The 18297-nt window shown below is 46.7% G+C and overlaps 1 protein-coding gene across 1 annotated transcript; it reads right to left on the bottom strand.

The window, feature by feature from the left end:
• Positions 1-2842: 2842 nt before the first annotated feature.
• On the bottom strand, positions 2843-7068 carry Ran (RAN, member RAS oncogene family). Its single transcript, XM_076922994.1, has 7 exons — positions 6928-7068; positions 6648-6693; positions 6457-6541; positions 6245-6370; positions 4963-5150; positions 4611-4781; positions 2843-4391 (listed from the first exon to the last, which is right to left on the bottom strand). The coding sequence occupies exons 2-7, from the start codon at positions 6681-6683 to the stop codon at positions 4347-4349; spliced, it is 651 nt and encodes a 216-aa protein (XP_076779109.1). The 5' UTR covers positions 6684-6693; positions 6928-7068; the 3' UTR covers positions 2843-4346.
• Between the last annotated feature and the right edge of the window lie 11229 nt (positions 7069-18297).

The following is an 18297-nucleotide window of genomic DNA, read 5'->3' as shown; positions in this document are numbered from 1 at the left end:
TGCTAGAAATCTTCAGATGAAGATGCAGAACTCTCATCTCTGCCTGCATCATGCCTGCCTGGATGCTGCCATGCTCCCACCTTGATGATAATGGGCTGAACCTCTGAACCTATAAGGCAGCCCCAATGAAATGTTGTCCTTATAAGAGTTGCCGTGGTCATGGTGTCTGTAAACAGCGGTAAACCCTAGCTAAGACACTTGGCCAGATCTACGGAACCGTCCACACTGATGCATACATAGTCTATGCATGCTGTAGATGAGGAGTTGGTAAAGGCTATGTAAAAATAAAAATGAATGAAACATAATTGTGGTACACATTTCATCTCTTTTGAAAGCAGTTTTATTATTGCATTTATCTAAGTATGGGCGGGGAGGCACACATGCTTTATATAGCATGTGCATAGAGGCCCGAGGACAGCTTTCAGAAGTTGCTTCTCTGCACTCGTGGGATATGAGAATTGAACTCAGGTACCCAGGCTTGGTGGAATCTACCTTTGCCTGCTGAGCCATCTGGCTGGTCCCTTGTCTTCTGAGTAAACATTTGCAAGGTCACAACAAAATATCAGCCAATTATTCCTCACTGGTCAGAAAGCATGGGAGGAAGGACTCAGCTGTGTCAGGGATGGAAGAAAGCAAATGTTACTCACAAACTGCCTACTGGCTTACTGGTTCAGGCTGATTCTGGGATTCTGCTGCAAACACTCTTTCCTAGCAGTCGGGGGGGGGGGGGGTCCATTTACTGTGACTGGAGGACATGACCACTTGGTGCAGGCTGTTGTAGGACAAAACTTTCCCTGGGGAGATGTAGCACACACAGCTACTCACCCCAGATATGGAATCCACATCAGACCAAATTTTACAGATGCCAGCCCAAACCAACTTGTGCTAATAAGTTTTTATTGGCTGGAATATTGGTTGAGGGGTTACTTACAAAGAGCAGAAATGACTCAGATGCCTGCATCACCAACCAAAGGTCACTCCATCATGGGTGACAGCTCACAAGGCTGGGCACCCGGAGCAACTGCACAGCCTTTAAGAATCAATAGGATGGGAGGTGTCCCTTCCAGGTGCCTCCGTTAACTGTAAACCTCTTCTAGGCAGCTTGGCTGGTTTCTGCTTCTTCCAGGTAGCTGTTGTGGTTTGTCAGTCTTCTTTGCATCTCAGCATCCTTCCCTGAGGGGTACTGTCAGCTTTTACTACTTACTGTGGCAGGGAGGGGACTTAGTGAATCTGGTCAGTTTTAGGGACTAGGACCCAGGCAGTGGCAGGTCTGTATCAGGGACCCATTAGCACAAACAGGCTAAGATGTTGAACTGGTAGGTATCAGGATGAAGATGGGCAGGAGGGTTCCCAGCAGCTGCAGGTCCTTCAAGGCGCCTGAGCTGTATAATGTGGTCCTATTTGCTATGAATGTGAGTCATTATCTACGGGGCTAGGTGCCTTTCATTGCCCAGCTCCACCTCAGCTTCTAGAGTTAAAAGGTGCTGGGACAAGCCTGACAGTATTGCTTCTGGGGCAATGAGAATTTGACACAGTGCAGCTCTAACTGGGTAAGCAACTCCACTCCTCACAGCTGAGTCAACACTGTCCACATCCTCAAGCCCAACACCAACCAGGGTCTTACCTTCTTGTGTCCCTGGCTGCATCTACCAAGGCAAGCAGTGCTGGGTGGAGCTACTTCAGATACAGGATACAGCTCTTCATGTTCTTGTTTAAGAAAACCCAAGTAGAGCCAACCCTCTGATACTGTTAATGATACTCTGCTATGCTTGCAGACAGGAGCCTTAGCAATAACTGTCTTCTGAGAGGCTTCACCCAGCAATGATGAAGACAGATGCAGAGACCCACAGCCAAACATTAGGTGGAGCTAGGGGAGCTAGCAAAAGTAGGGGCAAGGGCTGAGGGAGCTGAAGGGGTCAAGGACACCCTAAGACCTACAAAGTAAACTAACCTGGGCCCATGGTCTGAACCTCCAACCCAAGAGCATGTGTGGACTGGACCTAGGCCTCCCTACACATATGTAGCAATTGTGCAGCTTGGTCTTTATTAGGATTCCCTAACAAGTGGAGCAGGGGGATGTGCTTCGTCCGGCTGTGACTTTATGTGTCAGGGAGGGTTAGTAACCAAGGGGGGCTTCCCCTTCTCTGAGGTGAGTGGGACTGGAAGAAGGGCTTTGATCAGGATGTAAAGTGATTAAAAATAAATAAAAAAAAAACACCGCTCCCTCCCCCCCACCCCCAGCACCGAACTCAGAGATCCTGAGTTCTATTCCCAGCAACCACATGGTGGCTCACAACCATCTGTAATGGGATCCGATGCCCTCTTCTGGTGTCTGAAGACAACTAAGCTACAGTGTACTCATATACTTAAGTTTTAAAAAGAAAAAAAAAAAAAAAAAAAAAGGGCTGGAGAGATGGCTCAGAGGTTAAGAGCACTGACTGCTCTTCCAGAGGTCCTGAGTTCAATTCTCAGCAACCACATGGTGGCTCACAACCATCTGTAAGGGGTGTGTCTAAAATAAATAAATAAATAAATAAATAAATAAAAAGAAAAAAAAAAAAAAGGGAAAGAAAACCCACAACAAACCCAAAGTCCATAGAATAAAAGCTGTTTCTCAAATACCATACCCCAGGTTCTCCATGGCAACCTTGCTTCAATCAGCTCTAACTGCTGGGTAATACATGACTAGTAAGGAGTCATCTATTCAAGGATGCTTTTTAAAGGGAACCTTTTCCTACTTGTAAAAACTGGAGAGAACTCTCTATTTGGCAGACCAAACCTTGAATCTTAAAAAATGTCATCCACTACTCCTACGGCAAACACTAGAGATGACTCAGAAAACTGAGGCAAAGCAGAAATGATATATATTTAGGTTCTTCCAATAAATAATGTAAATCTCTGCACTCTGGTTAAACACAGGTAAGCAGCTCCCACATTTAACTGTTACAAAAATCAGAAAGTCGTAAGGCTCTACATTCTACACCAGGTTTACACACATTGTATTAATTCAAGACATCTAAATGAGGTTTCATCCCAGCCAGGGGAGGGTCTTCACCTGATCATAGCATATACAACAAAGTTGAGTCTTGAAATCAGTCTGCTGAAGCTAGTGCATAGTACACATTCCTTTTGCCTCCCCCATTGTGTTGAAGTTTTCTTTGGAGAAAAACAAAAAAACAACCCCCCCCCCCCCCCCAAATACCCAACCTCGTCAAGGCATCCCCATTTCTAAGAACTTTGGTAGACTGGACCAGCAGAGCACACTCAACAGCTTACTGTAAATCTATCTCAACACAGCACAGTTCTGCCAGGATCACACCTAAGATAAAGTCTCAACCAATACTTTCACATCTGAAAAGCTCACCCTACTCTTCAGTGGTGGTACTATCACTTCCTTTCCTGCACAACCTACATAAACCTTCTGGGAGAAAAAAACAGCTGCTATAACATTGTAACAGCCTACCAAGAATTTTTTTGAGACAGTCTCAGTCCTGGAACTTGCTCTTGTAGACTAGGTTGGCCTTGAACTCAGATTCTCCTGTCTCTGGCTTCTGAGACTACCACTCAACGCAGGAGGCAGCATTTGAAAGCAGAGGACATCTTAGAGAATCAACATTAGACATTGGAAATGAACTGGAGTACTCACGATGGTCCCAGAAAACCCTCATGCTCCAGCAAACGCAGTTCTACCTTCTGAAGGACTGTTACAGAAACGTCAGCAGCTGCAACCCTTAACAACTAATTCGGACATACTTAAATCTTTAGTTTTACACAAGGTCTTCTCTCAGGTTAAACTACCTGACTAAACGCAGGTAGGGTAGATATAATATTATCCTAGCTGAATCACAGGACAATCCAAATGTTTATGAAGGTAGGCACAAGAACATAACTCAACAGACCTCAGATAATAAGCAAAAGCATTTTAAACTATAATATGGCACAAGCTCCCTCATGTTAGTAGCTTTAATATGCTTACAAACAAGGGATGATTCACTTGTTTAGATTATTTGAAATACAACTTTATTCTGATTCTAAAGGAAAAGAATGGGAATGACAGGAACAAACAAGATTTCACCACTGGATATTGTGATGCGACTGCAGCAGTCTTATCTTTGAAATTCAGAAAGGAAACAACTCTGTTCCAAACAGCTAATATATGCAAGTCCAAAAAATGAAGGTATGTTTAACTGCCACATTCACTCCGAAGCCCATTCATCTCCTTCAGCATCCCAATGAAGTACACGATCTGCTTAGCTAATAAGGTGGCACACGCGCTGCACCGCTGACATCACAGGACAGTTGCCTATAAAACTAGACTTCTGACGCAGGGCTCCAGCTTCACTCTCTCACAGGTCATCATCCTCATCCGGGAGGGCAGTCGTCTGAGCAACCTGGAGCAAGAAACAAACAGTTCAGATCAAAACCACCATGATCACCAGGGCTGGAAGCCAAATCAGTCGAGTGCTCTGACAGCTCTTCCAATGAGTCTGACTCCTCCTCGTACCCCACATGGCTGGGCAGAGCCAATGCCAACTTCTGCAGAAACTAGGCAAAGTGTAGACACACACAAAAACAAAACACCCTAAGAAAAAACTTAAAAGAACAAATACCTCTAAATCATGCTCGTACTGTGCTGCCAAAGCTGGGTCCATGACCACCTCAGGTGGGGCAAGAGCAGGCATGGCAACAAACTCCAAGTTAGGATCTCCAATGAGCTTTCTGGCAAGCCAGAGGAAAGGCTTTTCAAAATTGTAGTTACTTTTGGCAGAAATGTCATAGTACTGTTTTAAAACAAAAAGGAATGTATGCTTAGAAATCCTATTAACAATCTCCATTTCAAGACACCCTAAACAAAGACATTTTATAATCCACATTAAAACATAATGGTCTATTTTTAACATATAACATGCATACTTTACATACAATCTTCTCTAAGAATGATTCAATAAATTAGAAACATACCTGAAGATTCTTCTTTCGGTGGAAGACAATAGATTTTGCCTTCACTTTCCTGTCTTTAATATCCACTTTGTTGCCACACAATACAATGGGGATGTTTTCACACACACGTACCAGATCTCTATGCCAGTTAGGTACGTTCTTGTATGTAACTCTTGATGTTACGTCAAACATTATAATGGCACACTGGGCTGAAAAACATTCATTGGAACATGGCATTGGAACGTGTCTCAGTCTACTGCTGGGCTCAGTCATCATCTTGGGCCTGATTCAAAGATGCCCCCCCCCCCCTTACTAAAAAGTTAGACCGGAAAACATGGCACTGATTCTAATTCCTCTCCAAATGAAAACTTCAAAGTCAAGACCATTTCACTCTATCAACTACCTTATCCCCCCTCCTCAAGAGGCCTAATCACCACCACTGGCCCATCAAAGTTCATCAAAGGTAAAACACTTCTTCTAGAAGAGGACCTATCTCTTTATACTAAGTAGGACCTATAAACACTCTACCACCTAGAAACACATGGCTAAAGAAATGTTATCCCTTTACCTAAGGAAATCTGAGGCCAGGTTTCTATAACCTACCCTGCACGGATGGTGAGAATACAGTTAAAGAGGCAGCATACGTATATTTCAAAATTTTTGGTTAGAAAGTTAACCCAGGGGATAAACACCCTTTTGTCTTATGTGCTAAGAAGCCAAAAAACTTCCAATCATTTTTTTCATCATGCTGGTAAGATCACAAGGGTATTACTCCCTCGTCTTGAACCCCTTAAAAGCTTTTAAAATCACTTTCAAGGAGGAGAAACGTAAAAGTACATACAATTTACACGACGCGGCAGGTCTCACGTGTGAGAGAGGGCCTACAGGGTTAGCATCTGGGCCAAACGCTCACTACTTATTTTAGGGATGGAGGTATTCACGGATAACCACTGCGTGTAGCCCTGAATTTCAAGTTTGGGAAACCAGAACGTGAGCGGCCAGCTCCCCAGTACCTTAGTCTCCTCCTAAGTAGTAAAGCCACAGAGTTTGCCCCAAATCAATGCCTAGCATGACACAGCATGTGATCGAACGACACCACGGACGATTCATTTAAAGAAAAGAAAAAAAAAAAAAAAAAAAAAAAAACCCTCCTATCCTCTCGAACGAGGTCGCCTCCCCACAAGCGATTTGCCTGTCTCTCCTCTCACTCCCTCCTTGGTCACCCGGCAACGGCTGGGATGTCCAGCTCACACACCCCAAGCACATGTCCGCGGGCCAGGCCCACTTCCGCAGCCCCCCTCACCTTGGATGTAGTAGCCATCGCGCAGGCCCCCGAACTTCTCCTGGCCGGCTGTGTCCCACACGTTGAACTTGATGGGTCCTCTGTTGGTATGGAAGACGAGCGGGTGCACCTCCACGCCCAGGGTGGCTGCGGGAAGAGGGCGGCAGGGTCAGCCATGCACGGCCCGCGCCTTTCCCCCGGGCCCGCGGCCGCGCAGCCCCCGCCGCACCTACCTACATACTTCTTCTCAAACTCGCCCGTCAAGTGGCGCTTCACGAACGTCGTCTTCCCAGTGCCGCCGTCGCCCACCAGGACGAGCTAAAGAGAAGGCGGCAGCGTGAGCGGCCCCCGGGTCCCCACCCGCCACGCCGTCCTCCCGACCTCCCCACTCGCCCCACGGGCCCCGTCCGCCCCGCACACGCACCTTGAACTGGACCTGCGGCTCTCCCTGGGCGGCCATCGCGGTGATCCTGCGGGAGAGAGCGGCTGCGGCACGTGCGCCCCACAAAGGCCGCGGCCGGGAAGAGCGCGCGGGAAGGCGGGGACGCGGCGTGACACGGTGGGGGAAGGGAAGGTGGCTGGGAAGCTCAGGGCGCTTGCCCGTCCGCTCGCCTCACCGCCGCCGCCCCGAGCCCACCCAAAGGACACCCAAACCCTCCGGTCGCCGCCCGCGCCCGGCCCGGCCCTCCCGGCCCCGCCGCTACCTTCCAGAAGAGTCTCCGCGCCTGTCCGACTGAAGCTGGAAAGATGGCGGAAGCGCGATTCAAATGCCGGAGACGCAGCGGACGCCGGCGCGCGGAGGGGGAGGAGCCTAGAGGGGGCGGAGCAACGGCGCCGCGCCCAACCACGCGGCACGCGCGCACGCGCACGTCCGCTTGAGCCGTCCGACTTGGCCGGTCCGTCTGAGCGCCAAGGGCGGGAGAGGTGCGGCGGGTCACGTGGGGCGGGCGAGCGGGAACGCGCACGCACGCAGACCAGGAGGTCCGCGTGAGTCGGTTCTGAGCGCGGGCTCCCGCGCGCATGCGCTCACTGCGGGAGGCCGCGCGTCACGCGGGCGGCGGCCTAGCCCGGGCCTCGTGGGCGGGAAAGGCGGGTGCTGCTCCAATGTCGCTTGCTGCTGCTCAGCGGGCACCGCCCGACCTTCGTCCCCATGGCTTGTGTCCACACACACTGGGGATCTCGCGGGAGGGCGATCGCTGAGGGCGCGTGGCCGCCGTCTGCAGAATGAATGGAGTGAATGAATGAGGGTGCGCGTGCCCGAGGCCCGGCTTGCGTCAGACATGCGTGCCAGGCGTGGACACGGCCTGGCCTTCATGCGTGGGGTTCTGTGGATCCTGGCTGTGGATGGGGCCGGATGCAGTTAGTCTAGGCGTTCTGCACCCCGGGGCCCTTCCTCTGTGGCATGATCCATTTCTCAGAAGATGCCCCACCCTGGCTGCCGACCAGGGAGGGATCCTTACAGTCCTGGAGCATTAACAGTTAGATCGGTCCTGCTGGGAGCCAAGTTCCACTCCCCAAAGCACCAGCAAATACAGATGCTGCTGGGAAAGTGGAAAATGTATCTCTGATGACCAGAGCTTGGGGCCCTGCTGTTGTTACTTTGTACTATACAATCTAAAAGGAGCCAGTACAGGCCTTAGGAGGATGGCAGGTTCCAAGGAGCCTGGGCAACTTTGGTCGCTCGATGGTGTGGAAGAAAGATGGGGAAAGTGGTTGTGTGTGCTACAAAAACTAGTACATAGCGTTAACATAGTATGTTTAATGGAATATCAGTTCCATATGTATATAAATACAAAATTACTACATTTTGGGGAACATGTAACAAGCGAGCTACAAGGGGCTATGCTGTGATCTGTGTTCAATAGAAAGGGAGGTGGTCAAACAGAGTTTAGGAGAAAACTGTCAACCCGTCTAGTTCCAATCCGGTAGGTTAGTTGATTAAAAAAAAAAAAAAAAAAAAAAAAAAAAAAAAAAAAGCAAAGCAGTACTCTGTGCTGGGTGGTGAGATCACCAGGTACCCTCTTCCCTTGAGAACTTACCACAAAGTTACCTGTCCTGGCATCCAGCCTGCAGAACGGCATCATCAGGTGGCCTGGTTTGCGTTACTAACTGGCCCACGCTTCAAACTTAACAAAAGAGCCTCAACCTAGGAAGCAGAGGGAAACAAGAAAATACACTCCAGCGGGCATAGGCGCCACTTTCCTTGCCAGGACCGTCTAGACTCCTGGCTGCCCACTGCTGCCTGGTTTACGGCGTTTTCTTTGCCATCCAACGTGCACTGCAAACCTATTCTTAGCCTGAACTTTAAAATGTGACAGCTGCTTAACATGTATAAGAACGGGGGTGGGGGTGGGGAGGCAGCTGTAGACAGGTTAATTTGTACAGCCTTGGGGGAAAAGTTGCGGTGGTGGAAGGGATTGTAACTTGGGATGGTTAGTCTACGGGATTTAAGGCTTCGAACCACACAAACCTCTGGGTGTGTCTCTTATACTCACAGAGAAGTTTAACTGAACCTGGGCTATACCCTAGACTGAATAAAAAGGAGCCAGTGAGCCGAACGCCAGAATCTGTCTCTCTCTGTTTCCTGACTGTGGATAGATACAGTGTAACCAGCCACTTCACCCTCCTGTCATCATACCTTCTACCTTCCACAGATATAATAGATTGTAACATTGGAACTGTGCGCCAAAAAACCCAAAAAACCCCACCTAACCGAAAGTTGCTCTTTATCAAGTATTTTTGTCATAGCAATGAGCAAAAATAGCTAATTATATTTTCTTCTAAATCCCCAAATTTCTTTTTTTTTTTTTTAAGATTTATTTATTATATATGGGTACACTGTCTTCAGACACACCAGAAGAGAACATCAGATCTCATTATAGATGGTTGTGAGCCACCATGTGGTTGCTGGGATTTGAACTCAGGACCTCTGAAAGTGCAGTCAGTGCTCCTAACCACTGAGCCATCTCTCCAGGCCCCCCAAATTTCTAGTATAATTTGAATCTGAGATATCTCCTGTATCGGCTCCTGTGTTGGACATCTCACTCCCCACCAATGGTGCCGTTTGAGACTTATGACTTAGTGTGTGGCTGGGGGCAGGGGGCAGGGGCCAGCCTTGAAGAGTGTATCCTGTAGTATTTCATAGGTCACAGTGTGAAGCTTCGAGCCCCCACCACCAAGGAGTGAGACCCAACGCCATGCCATCCTGCGGTGATGGACTGGATCCCCTGTGAATCAAGGTCAATCCTTCCTCCACTCTTGATTCTTTCCAGTAATTTTGGTCACGGTGACAAAAGGAGTTGTTAACCTGCCTGCTCCTTCATATGTCTTCCTCATAAGGTATACCATGTATATCTGGGTTGGTTAGTATCTGTGGTCAACTTGGTTGAATGTGGAATTAACTAAGGGACATGCCTCTGTATAGGTCATCAAGACGTTTCCAGGAGGCCATTAAATGAGGCAGGAAGACACTCCTCCAGGGTAGGCTACATCCTCCCTAAGTGGCCCAGATAAAGAGGTCCTAGGCAAAGCAGCCCTGCTTCCCCTTCCTCCTTGATGCTGAGTATCTTTATATCATTGCTGCAGCTGTTATACTCAGCTGACATCAAACTCGGCATCTTCAGCTTCCACCACGGGCCATTGGGGATTCCTAAGGCATTCAGCCTTATGGACTGAACTGCTCCTGTTTCCTCAGGGTCTCCAGCATGTAGGTAGCCATTGTTGGACAGCCCAACCTATATCATGCAATCCATTTGAGAACATACACCCACATTCATTGGTTCTGTACCTCCAGAGAACCCCGACTAACACATTGTGTTAAGGATCTGTTTATTTGCATGTATGTGAGTAGGTCAGAGGACAACATTGGAATTAGTTCTCTCCTTCTGTCATGTGGGTCCTGAGGATTGAACTCAGGGAGTCAGGCATGGCAGCTTTACCCACTAAGCCAGTCAAAGGCCCTAATACAATGCCACACCACACACACACACACACACACACGAATAACTACAATACATACCTGTGTATTTTAAGAAATCAATTTAAGAAAATTTTAAGAATCAAGACCTGTGTTTATGGCCGGGCGGTGGTGGTGCACGCCTTTAATCCCAGCACTTGGGAGGCAGAGGCAGGTGGATTTCTGAGTTCAAGGCCAGCCTGGTCTACAAAGTGAGTTCCAGGACAGCCAGGGCTACACAGAGAAACCCTGTCTCGAAAAACAAAAACAAAAACAAAAACAAAAAAAAAAAAAAACAAAAAAAAAAAAAACCTGTGTTTATGGATGATAGTTCTACTAAAATGTTTGAGAGTGTATAGTATACAATATTCATGTGTATTTCTTTCTTTTTTAATGTTTTATTTTTATTTTGTATATATTATTTTATTATTATTCGTATATATATTTGCCTGAATGTCTGGATGATGGTGTTGGATCCCCTGGAACTGGAGTTACAGAACAGATGTGAGCTGTCATGGAGGTGCTGGGAATTGAACCCAGGTCCTGTGAAAGAACAGGTAGTGCTCTTAACAACTGACTCTGCAGTCCCAATATGTATTTTTTTTTTTAAAACTAAGGACATTTGGCTACCCAACTTCTGTATCCTGACCAATATCCTGAATTTAACATTTTGTATTTTGTTTCCTAATCTGCAGAACTTAATCCCGCTTGTGACACTAATACCATGTGTCTAGTCTGGGATCCATCCCAGAGTTCCCTGTTGCTTTGGTCCTCACGTGCCCTTGTGTCTTTGAATCTAGACAGTACCTAGACACCTGCAAAGTATTTGTTGGACCACTCATTCTGCAGGACATCCCTGCTGTTACTTGAATCTGGAGTGTCCCCCACAGGCCATGTGTTAAAGGCTTACCCCGCCCTGCAATAACAGCAATAATGAGATATGGTGGAGACATTTAGATACCATGTTGCGTAGAGAGGGGCTTGGGGCTGTTGGAGTTATACACTTCACAGGAACTACAGCCCTAGTCTCTTTCTCTTTCTGGCCATGAGTTAAGGTTTTTGTTTTGTTTTGTTTTTTTCCTCCATCCTATGTTCCTGCCATGATGTGTTGCCTGCCCACAGGCCCAGAGCAATGGATCAGCCAACTGACCACAGGCTGAAACCTTTAAACCTGTGAGTGTCAAAGCTTTCTCACCACAGGCTGATATCTCCAGGCATAGGTTGGATGGCAGCTGAAAGCTGACAGAGCCTCCATCCGGATGGCGCCCAATACGTCCTTGTAATTAACTTCTGGGTGTGCAGCTGGATATTGATACTATAGGAGTGATGGTGTGACTGCCATCAAAACTTCAAAGGCACAGGACAAACTTTAAAACCCCACAGGCCACCCCACACCCTCCTCCAGCCATTCCCTCTCACTCTAGGTGCCCTACCTTGTGCCTCCCTCTCCTGCCCTGTTCCTGTTCCCTCCCCATAACTTTTTGGAGGCCCTCATGACCTTTCTGAGTCTTATTTCAGCCAAGCTTGCTTCTGTCCCAAGGCCTTTGCACTTACTTTCTGTCTAAAGGTTGCCCCCACCCCCTCCCTTTTGCCTGACAGGCTCCTCTCCTTGAATGGCCCAGCCTGAATACCCTGTCCAGCCACAGTCTCACACCCAAGCTTTCCCCATCAAAGCACCTACTCATCTTCCCAAAGCACATAACTGGAAATGCCGAGCATAATGACTCACAGGTTTGTTATCTGTCTCCTCACTAGAAGAAGTGGAGTCACCTGTCTTTCATAGTCAGTATTGTTGTCAAGATTTTTTTTAAGCTATTGTATTGGATTTTTATATCTTTACCTTCTTTCCAACCTTTATTACACTCTGATCCCTCCCAGCCCTCCTAACACTAAGCAGGAGAGAAAGGAGGTAAGAGGGGGAATGGGTATAGATCTCTTTCAGCCAACAAAACAGACTTCTTCCTGCTGGTTAGGAGCATGGGATTCTTTGGGGTAAATCCAATCAAACAGAAACAACAGAAACCAGGAGCAGCAGGAGAGTAACAGTCTCCTCAGACCCTCTCAGGCCTCTCTCATTTATCCCTCTCCAGAGTTCTCAGAATTAAACTGTCAGCAGCTGGCAAATATCACTCCCCTGCTAGTGCACCAGGCAGATCACAATCACCTGCTGTGAAGCAGCCTCTTATCCCACACCTGGGATTAAAACAAAAACATTCACATAACATAAATGGGTTTTTTTTTTTTTTTGAGAACCCCAAATTTTCACTACCACAGAGCTCTGAACACAATGCACACTCATCCAGTAGTCTTTGAACCATCAACTGTACCTTCAGGTCCTTCTGAATGTACAGTGAGCACTAAATAGCAGAGCTGTGGTCTAGTACGAAGCATGGTGATTCAAAACCTGGATGGTGCTGCACTGATAAGTACTTGGTCAGCATTCATGGGATCAAATTAAGATAAGATGACGGTGATCTAAATACACACACTACTGGGACTTTTATAGTTTGTAGAAGGAATCATTATAAACTTATCAAATGCAGGACCAGTATCTTCTGCTTGTGCAGTCACTGTCAGATTTGTTGCCTTTGCAAAAGAGTAAAAAACTCTCAGATATTTTCCATCTTATTCTCCAGGGGATGAATATCAGTAACTTCTCAGATGCATGGCTTTCTCTAAGGGAAGAGTATGACCCACACAACACGTGACTGCTGCTTGACCTTATCACAAAACTTTTCCCAAAAAGCAAAACGAAGAGATACGTCAGATATCTGTGTATCTAGGCATCCTGGCTTCCTCTCTTCTGTGATTTAGGCTTGTGCAGAGAAACATTGTGCCCTGAACTGTATCAAACCTGTGTGCTGTGTGGCTTTACCTGTACTGGATTGCAGCCAACTTTAGACCTGAGCTAGCCCCTGGTATTATCTCTGATACCCTTTTTACTTTTTTGAAGTGGCTGTTACCTCCAAACTGGTCCTCTCTGCAGTCATTCAAATACTAAACACTTGCTAACCAAGAGGACACTCTTTAGTGGAGCTGTCTGCAAATTGTGCAGGGAACGCAAGGAGATAGTTGTCTCAAAGTAAGCAAGCAAAGAAACCAGACCAGAAATGAACTAGATACGTAAGTAAACACAGGCGGCTGGCTATCTTCATACAAGATGGTTTTGCATCTGTGGGTTTAGCCAACTGCATGTTGAAAGTATTAGGGGGCATTGCATCCTTACTGAATGTGTATAGGGCTTCTCTTATTTCTATTTCCTAAACAATACAGTTACTGTGTAACTATTTCCATACTGTGTACCTTGCAAGAGGTATAATAAGTAACCTAAGGGTTTAAGGAACTTGGAATCTGCATAGGTTATATGCAAATGTGACATTGTTTTTATTATATAAGAGACCTGACCATCTGAAGACCTAGGTACCTGCAGGATTGCAAGTGGCTCCTAGACCAAGTCCCCGTGGGGTAAAAATTGATGGGTATCCTAATGGTGATGACTGCTAAATTGGAAAGGAGGGAGAGGCTGGCTGGGCAGGGGGTGACTCCAAACTATCTCTGAGATAACAAGGGAGGAACAGGACCCCAGAAGGTAACGGGGGGGGGGGGAGGCAGGATGCCAAGCAGACTTATGAAGGAAGAGATTCCAGGGAGAGGGAGTGGTGTATGAAGGCCGTTTGTGCAGCTGAACTGAGGAGCTAGAGAGAATCAGAGGCTCAGAGAGGCTAATGGACACAAGTTTTTTGTTTGTTTGTTTCTTCCTTTGTTTCTGGTGGTACTGCTGGGGATTAAACTCAGGACCTTATGCAAGCCAATCTGACTCATGTTTAGGCTTTCTGTGTCTACAGATGAGCACAGTGTATATTGTTTATTCCCATATTGACCCCTCCCACAAGAATGACTGGATCAAGAGGTTGGCCTTGGAGAAGTGATGAGGTCCCAGGTAGAGAGCCTCACAAATAGGGAACAGGGGCCACATCCTTATCAAAGTGTTCCCTGTGGGTGGAGCTATAGGTCAGTTGGTAGAGTGCTTGTCTAGCATGCAGGAAACCCTGGGTTCCAATCCTAGCACCAGATCGGAAGTTCAAGGTCATCTTTGGCTACATAGGGAGTTTGAGGCCAGTTTGGGTCAGAGACTGTCTCAAAAAAGAGAAGAAAAAGGTGTCCTCAGAAACCCTGGTGTAGTAATAATCCCAACACTTTCAGGGCAAAAGTTGGAGAATCAGACCAAGCCTCAGCTACACAGTGAGTCCCTGGCCTTCCTGAGAGTGTCTCAACAACACAAGAGTCCCCAGAGAGCTCCCTTGCCCTTCCCACAACACCAGGACCCAGGAGAGGGAAGTGGCGTTCCCAGACCCCAGCTCTGGAGAACCTTGATCTCAGACTTGTTGTCTTTAGAATGTGAGGGATGCCAGTCATACTGAGCTGGCCTCCTGGGTTAGGAGTGGTTAGGAGTTCCTCAGGCTAGAGGGACTTTTAAGAGCAGTGTGTTATTCACCCACACTCTTGCAGTTTCTGAGAACTTTGACTCTGTGTTCCATGCCACTTAAGAAGAATCTGGTCTTAAGAAAGGAGAGAAGATACCAGAAGAAACCCTAAAACTGTTTTAGGACTTCTTAAAGGTTGAGGCAGGCCTGGGCTGCTCATAGGTAGAGGTGTAAAGGTGCAGGGTGTGTGTGTGTGTGTGTGTGTGTGTGTGTGTGTGTGAATATATATAGCATCCTATTATATGTTCTTTCTAGCATATGCTCAAGTGTGTGTTTATCTCAAACACTGGCTTTTTTAGTTTCGAGATGTGTGACACATTTTCAATGCTTGATTTTAAAAGTGGCCTCTTAATATGCTGTGTCAACAGCCAATATGTGCAGCATAACTGTGCTATTTATAAGATAATTACAAGGTGTCACTGGTTTAAAAAAAATACCACAAACTGGGTCCCTTAATAGGACAGAAATGGATCCCCTACCTCGTCCTGGTATTAAACCCAAGGCCTCACAGTTGCTAGGCAAACACTCCTACTGAGCTACATCCTTCAGTCCTCCATCTTGTTACACTTCACTTGGAGACAAATATCACATTAAATTTCCCAGACTATCCTTGAATCCACTCTGCAGTCCAGGTTGGACTTGAACTTGGGCTCCTCCTGCCTTGTCGTCTGAGAACCTGGGGTGACAAGCCTACAAACCAAAACCCTGCTAGAGATGTTTTTGAAAGTCTGAAACCCAGGAGTGGGCAGGCTATGCTGTGAGGTTTTGAGTTGCTGGCATTCGTGGGCACCCCTTGGTTTGTAGCCACCTGGCTTCAGTGACACAGTCACCTCATCCCAATTGTATCATCCCTCTAAATGTCTGTCTCTGGCTCTCCTCTACTGGGAACACTATTCTTGAAGTCGAGCTCTGAGGCATTACTTCATCTCACGTTAAGCTGAACTGTAAATGGTCCTTTCTTCTCAAAGGTTCCATTCATAGGGAGAGGGGGTTACAATCCAACATCTCTCTCTGTGCATATAACACAACCCTTATAAGACAGATTTCCCATCCTCCTCATCCAAGCCTGTAAACCCAGAAGGATCACAAAGTCAGGGCCAATGTGGGCTACACAGAGAATTCAAGGCCAGTCTGAGCAACCGATGAGACCTTGTCTAAAAACTGAAAACTATAAAAAGAGTTGGAGGCACAGCTCAGTGGTGAAGTGTTCACCCAGCATGCACAGGGGCCTGGGTTTAAGTCCCAGCACTAGGTTTAAAAAAAAAACAACAAAACAATAGTTTACGATATGCTTGGGTAGCTGGTAGCATGTCTCAGATATGGAGCCCAACTTTAAGGTCACTTAGTGGTTATTTCATTCTCTTGGTCCCCACAGTGTCTCCATGCTACCTGGATACTTTTTTTTTAGCATGCTTTCCCATTGAAACAATACAGAAACAGAGTCTCAGACTTTGTAACCTGTGCTGGCTCAAACTTGTGTCAATCCTTCTGCTTCAGCCTCCAAACCTGGTGACTACAGGTAGGAGCCACCACTCAGAATAGAAATGTAACCTTAAATATGCTTTTCTTCCCAGACATAGTATCATATGCCTGTGATCCCAGCATGTAGGAGGCCAATACTGGAGGATTGAAGTTCAGGTCCTCCTCAGCCATGCTAGGCCTGGTGGTGGTGGCACACACCTTTAATCCCAGCACTCAGGAGAGTTCAAGCTCAGCCTGGTCCACAGATCTAGTTCTAGGACAGCCAGGAATACACAAAGAAAACCTTGTCTGGAGAAAAACCAAAACCACCACCAACAAAACAGAAACAAAAAGTTCTCATCTTCTCCCGCCATCTTTCCCTCCCTCCTTCCTTCTTTCTTTCTTTCTTTCTTTCTTTCTTTCTTTCTTTCTTTCTTTCTTATTTTTTTAAGATTTTAAAAAATTCTATGTATATAAGCACACTTGAAACACCAGTAGAGGGCATCAGATTCAATTGCAGATGGTTGTGAGCCACCATGTGGTTGGTAGGAATTGAACTCAGGACCTTTGGAAGAGCAGCCAGTGCTCTTAACAGTTGAGCCATCTCTCCAGCCCCCCTTCTTTTTTTTTCTTCTCAGATCTGCCTTGTTGCCTGAAGCATTAGTGCTAGACAGAGTCCAACTGGGTTCATATTTGGGGAACAGCAACTTAAGGATAGGCTCCCACAAATTTGTGGCTCATTACTGGTAAGTGCGCCCCATCCTGCAGAGACTTAGCTCACATGCTAAGAATAAAAGTCACTGGCTGGTGAGATGGCTCAGTAGTTAGAAGTATTTCCCACCAAGCCTGGCCTGAGTTCTGTCTCAGGAACATACATGGTAGAAGAAAGAATGAAAGAGAAAGGAAGAAAGGAAGGAAGGGAGGGAGGGAAGGAGGAGGGGCTGGAGAGATGGCCCAGCGGTTAAGAGCACTGACTGCTCTTCCAGAGGTTCTGAGTTCAATTCCCAGCCACCACATGATGGCTCACAACCATCTGTAGTGGGATCTGATACACTCTTCTGGTGTATCTGAAGCCAGCTACAGTGTACTCATCAAATATATATATATATATATATATATATATATATATATATATATATATATATATTAAATAAAAAATTTAGGGAAAAAAAAGGAAGGAAGGAAGGAAGGAAGCAAACGGGATAGGGTAACTTTCACTCACAGTTCAAGGCTACAGTCTGTTATGGTAGGGACGTTATGCCAGCAGGTTGAGACATGAGACAGCTGGTCACCCGGCATCCACAGGCAGGAAGCAGAGAGATGGGTGCTGGTACTCAACTCACTGTCTCCTTTGTATTCAGTCCAGGACCCCAGAACATGGGATGGTGCTGCCCACAGTTAAGAAGGGTTTTCCCTTGTCAATTTCCCTAATCTAGATAATTCCTCACAAAGGAGCCTCCTCGGTGATTCTACACCCTGTTAGGTTGACAATCAATTTTTACCATCACTGGGGTATATTGGCTCTCCAGGAGGGACACCCGAAACTCTCTCTGGTCTTCTCCACACTCTACCCTATGCACACCTCTTTGCTGGTGTTAGGTGTTAATCTGTCTCCTTTCCTGTGTTGTGATTTGACTGGGAAATGTCTTCCGCAGACTCCTGTGTTGGCATGCTTGTTTCTCAGCTGGTGGCACGCTTTGGGGAGGTTGTGAAACTTTTTAGGAAGGGTGGCCTCACTGTAGAAAGTGATGATCTACCCTTGAGGGTTATAGCCTGGACCACATCTGTCATGTCTGCCTTTGCCTTCTGTCCCTCCAAAAGGTTAATGTCCCCTCTTCTCCTCTGCCAATATCGGCGGCCATCTGCAGCCATAATTTTTCTGACATAATGGACTTTTGCCCCTGAGACCATGAGCCAAGACAAATCTCTCCTCCCTTACTTAGCTTTTGATGGGTACATTGCCACAATGACCAGAACTTCGCCTGATTTTCCCACCAGAACTGCATCCAGAGTGGGACTTGCAGGTTTTCTTTGAGGACCCAGGTGTGAGTGATCAGTGAGCTCACCTTATTCTAATTCCTTTGCTGTCAGTGTGTGCTGTAATAGTGAATTTAGAATTTTGCTTTTTCGCTGTTGGGCATTGCATCTAGAGCATGGTAGGCAAAGGCTAACCA

The sequence above is a fragment of the Arvicanthis niloticus genome, chromosome 24 (assembly GCF_011762505.2).
Source record: "Arvicanthis niloticus isolate mArvNil1 chromosome 24, mArvNil1.pat.X, whole genome shotgun sequence".
NCBI lineage: Eukaryota > Metazoa > Chordata > Mammalia > Rodentia > Muridae > Arvicanthis > Arvicanthis niloticus.
The sequence above is the reverse complement of the archived record's forward strand: the minus strand, read 5'-3'. Positions and strand labels throughout refer to the sequence as shown.

Excerpts from the sequence above, each read along its gene's own strand:
- Ran (XM_076922994.1), bottom strand. The coding sequence starts at position 6,683 with ATGGCCGCCCAGGGAGAGCCGCAGGTCCAGTTCAAG. Across the intron at positions 6,371-6,456 it reads GTTTGAGAAGAAGTATGTAG|CCACCCTGGGCGTGGAGGTG; the intron begins GTAGGTGCGGCG and ends CTCTTCCCGCAG. Across the intron at positions 5,151-6,244 it reads CGATGGCTACTACATCCAAG|CCCAGTGTGCCATTATAATG; the intron begins GTGAGGGGGGCT and ends AATGTTTTTCAG.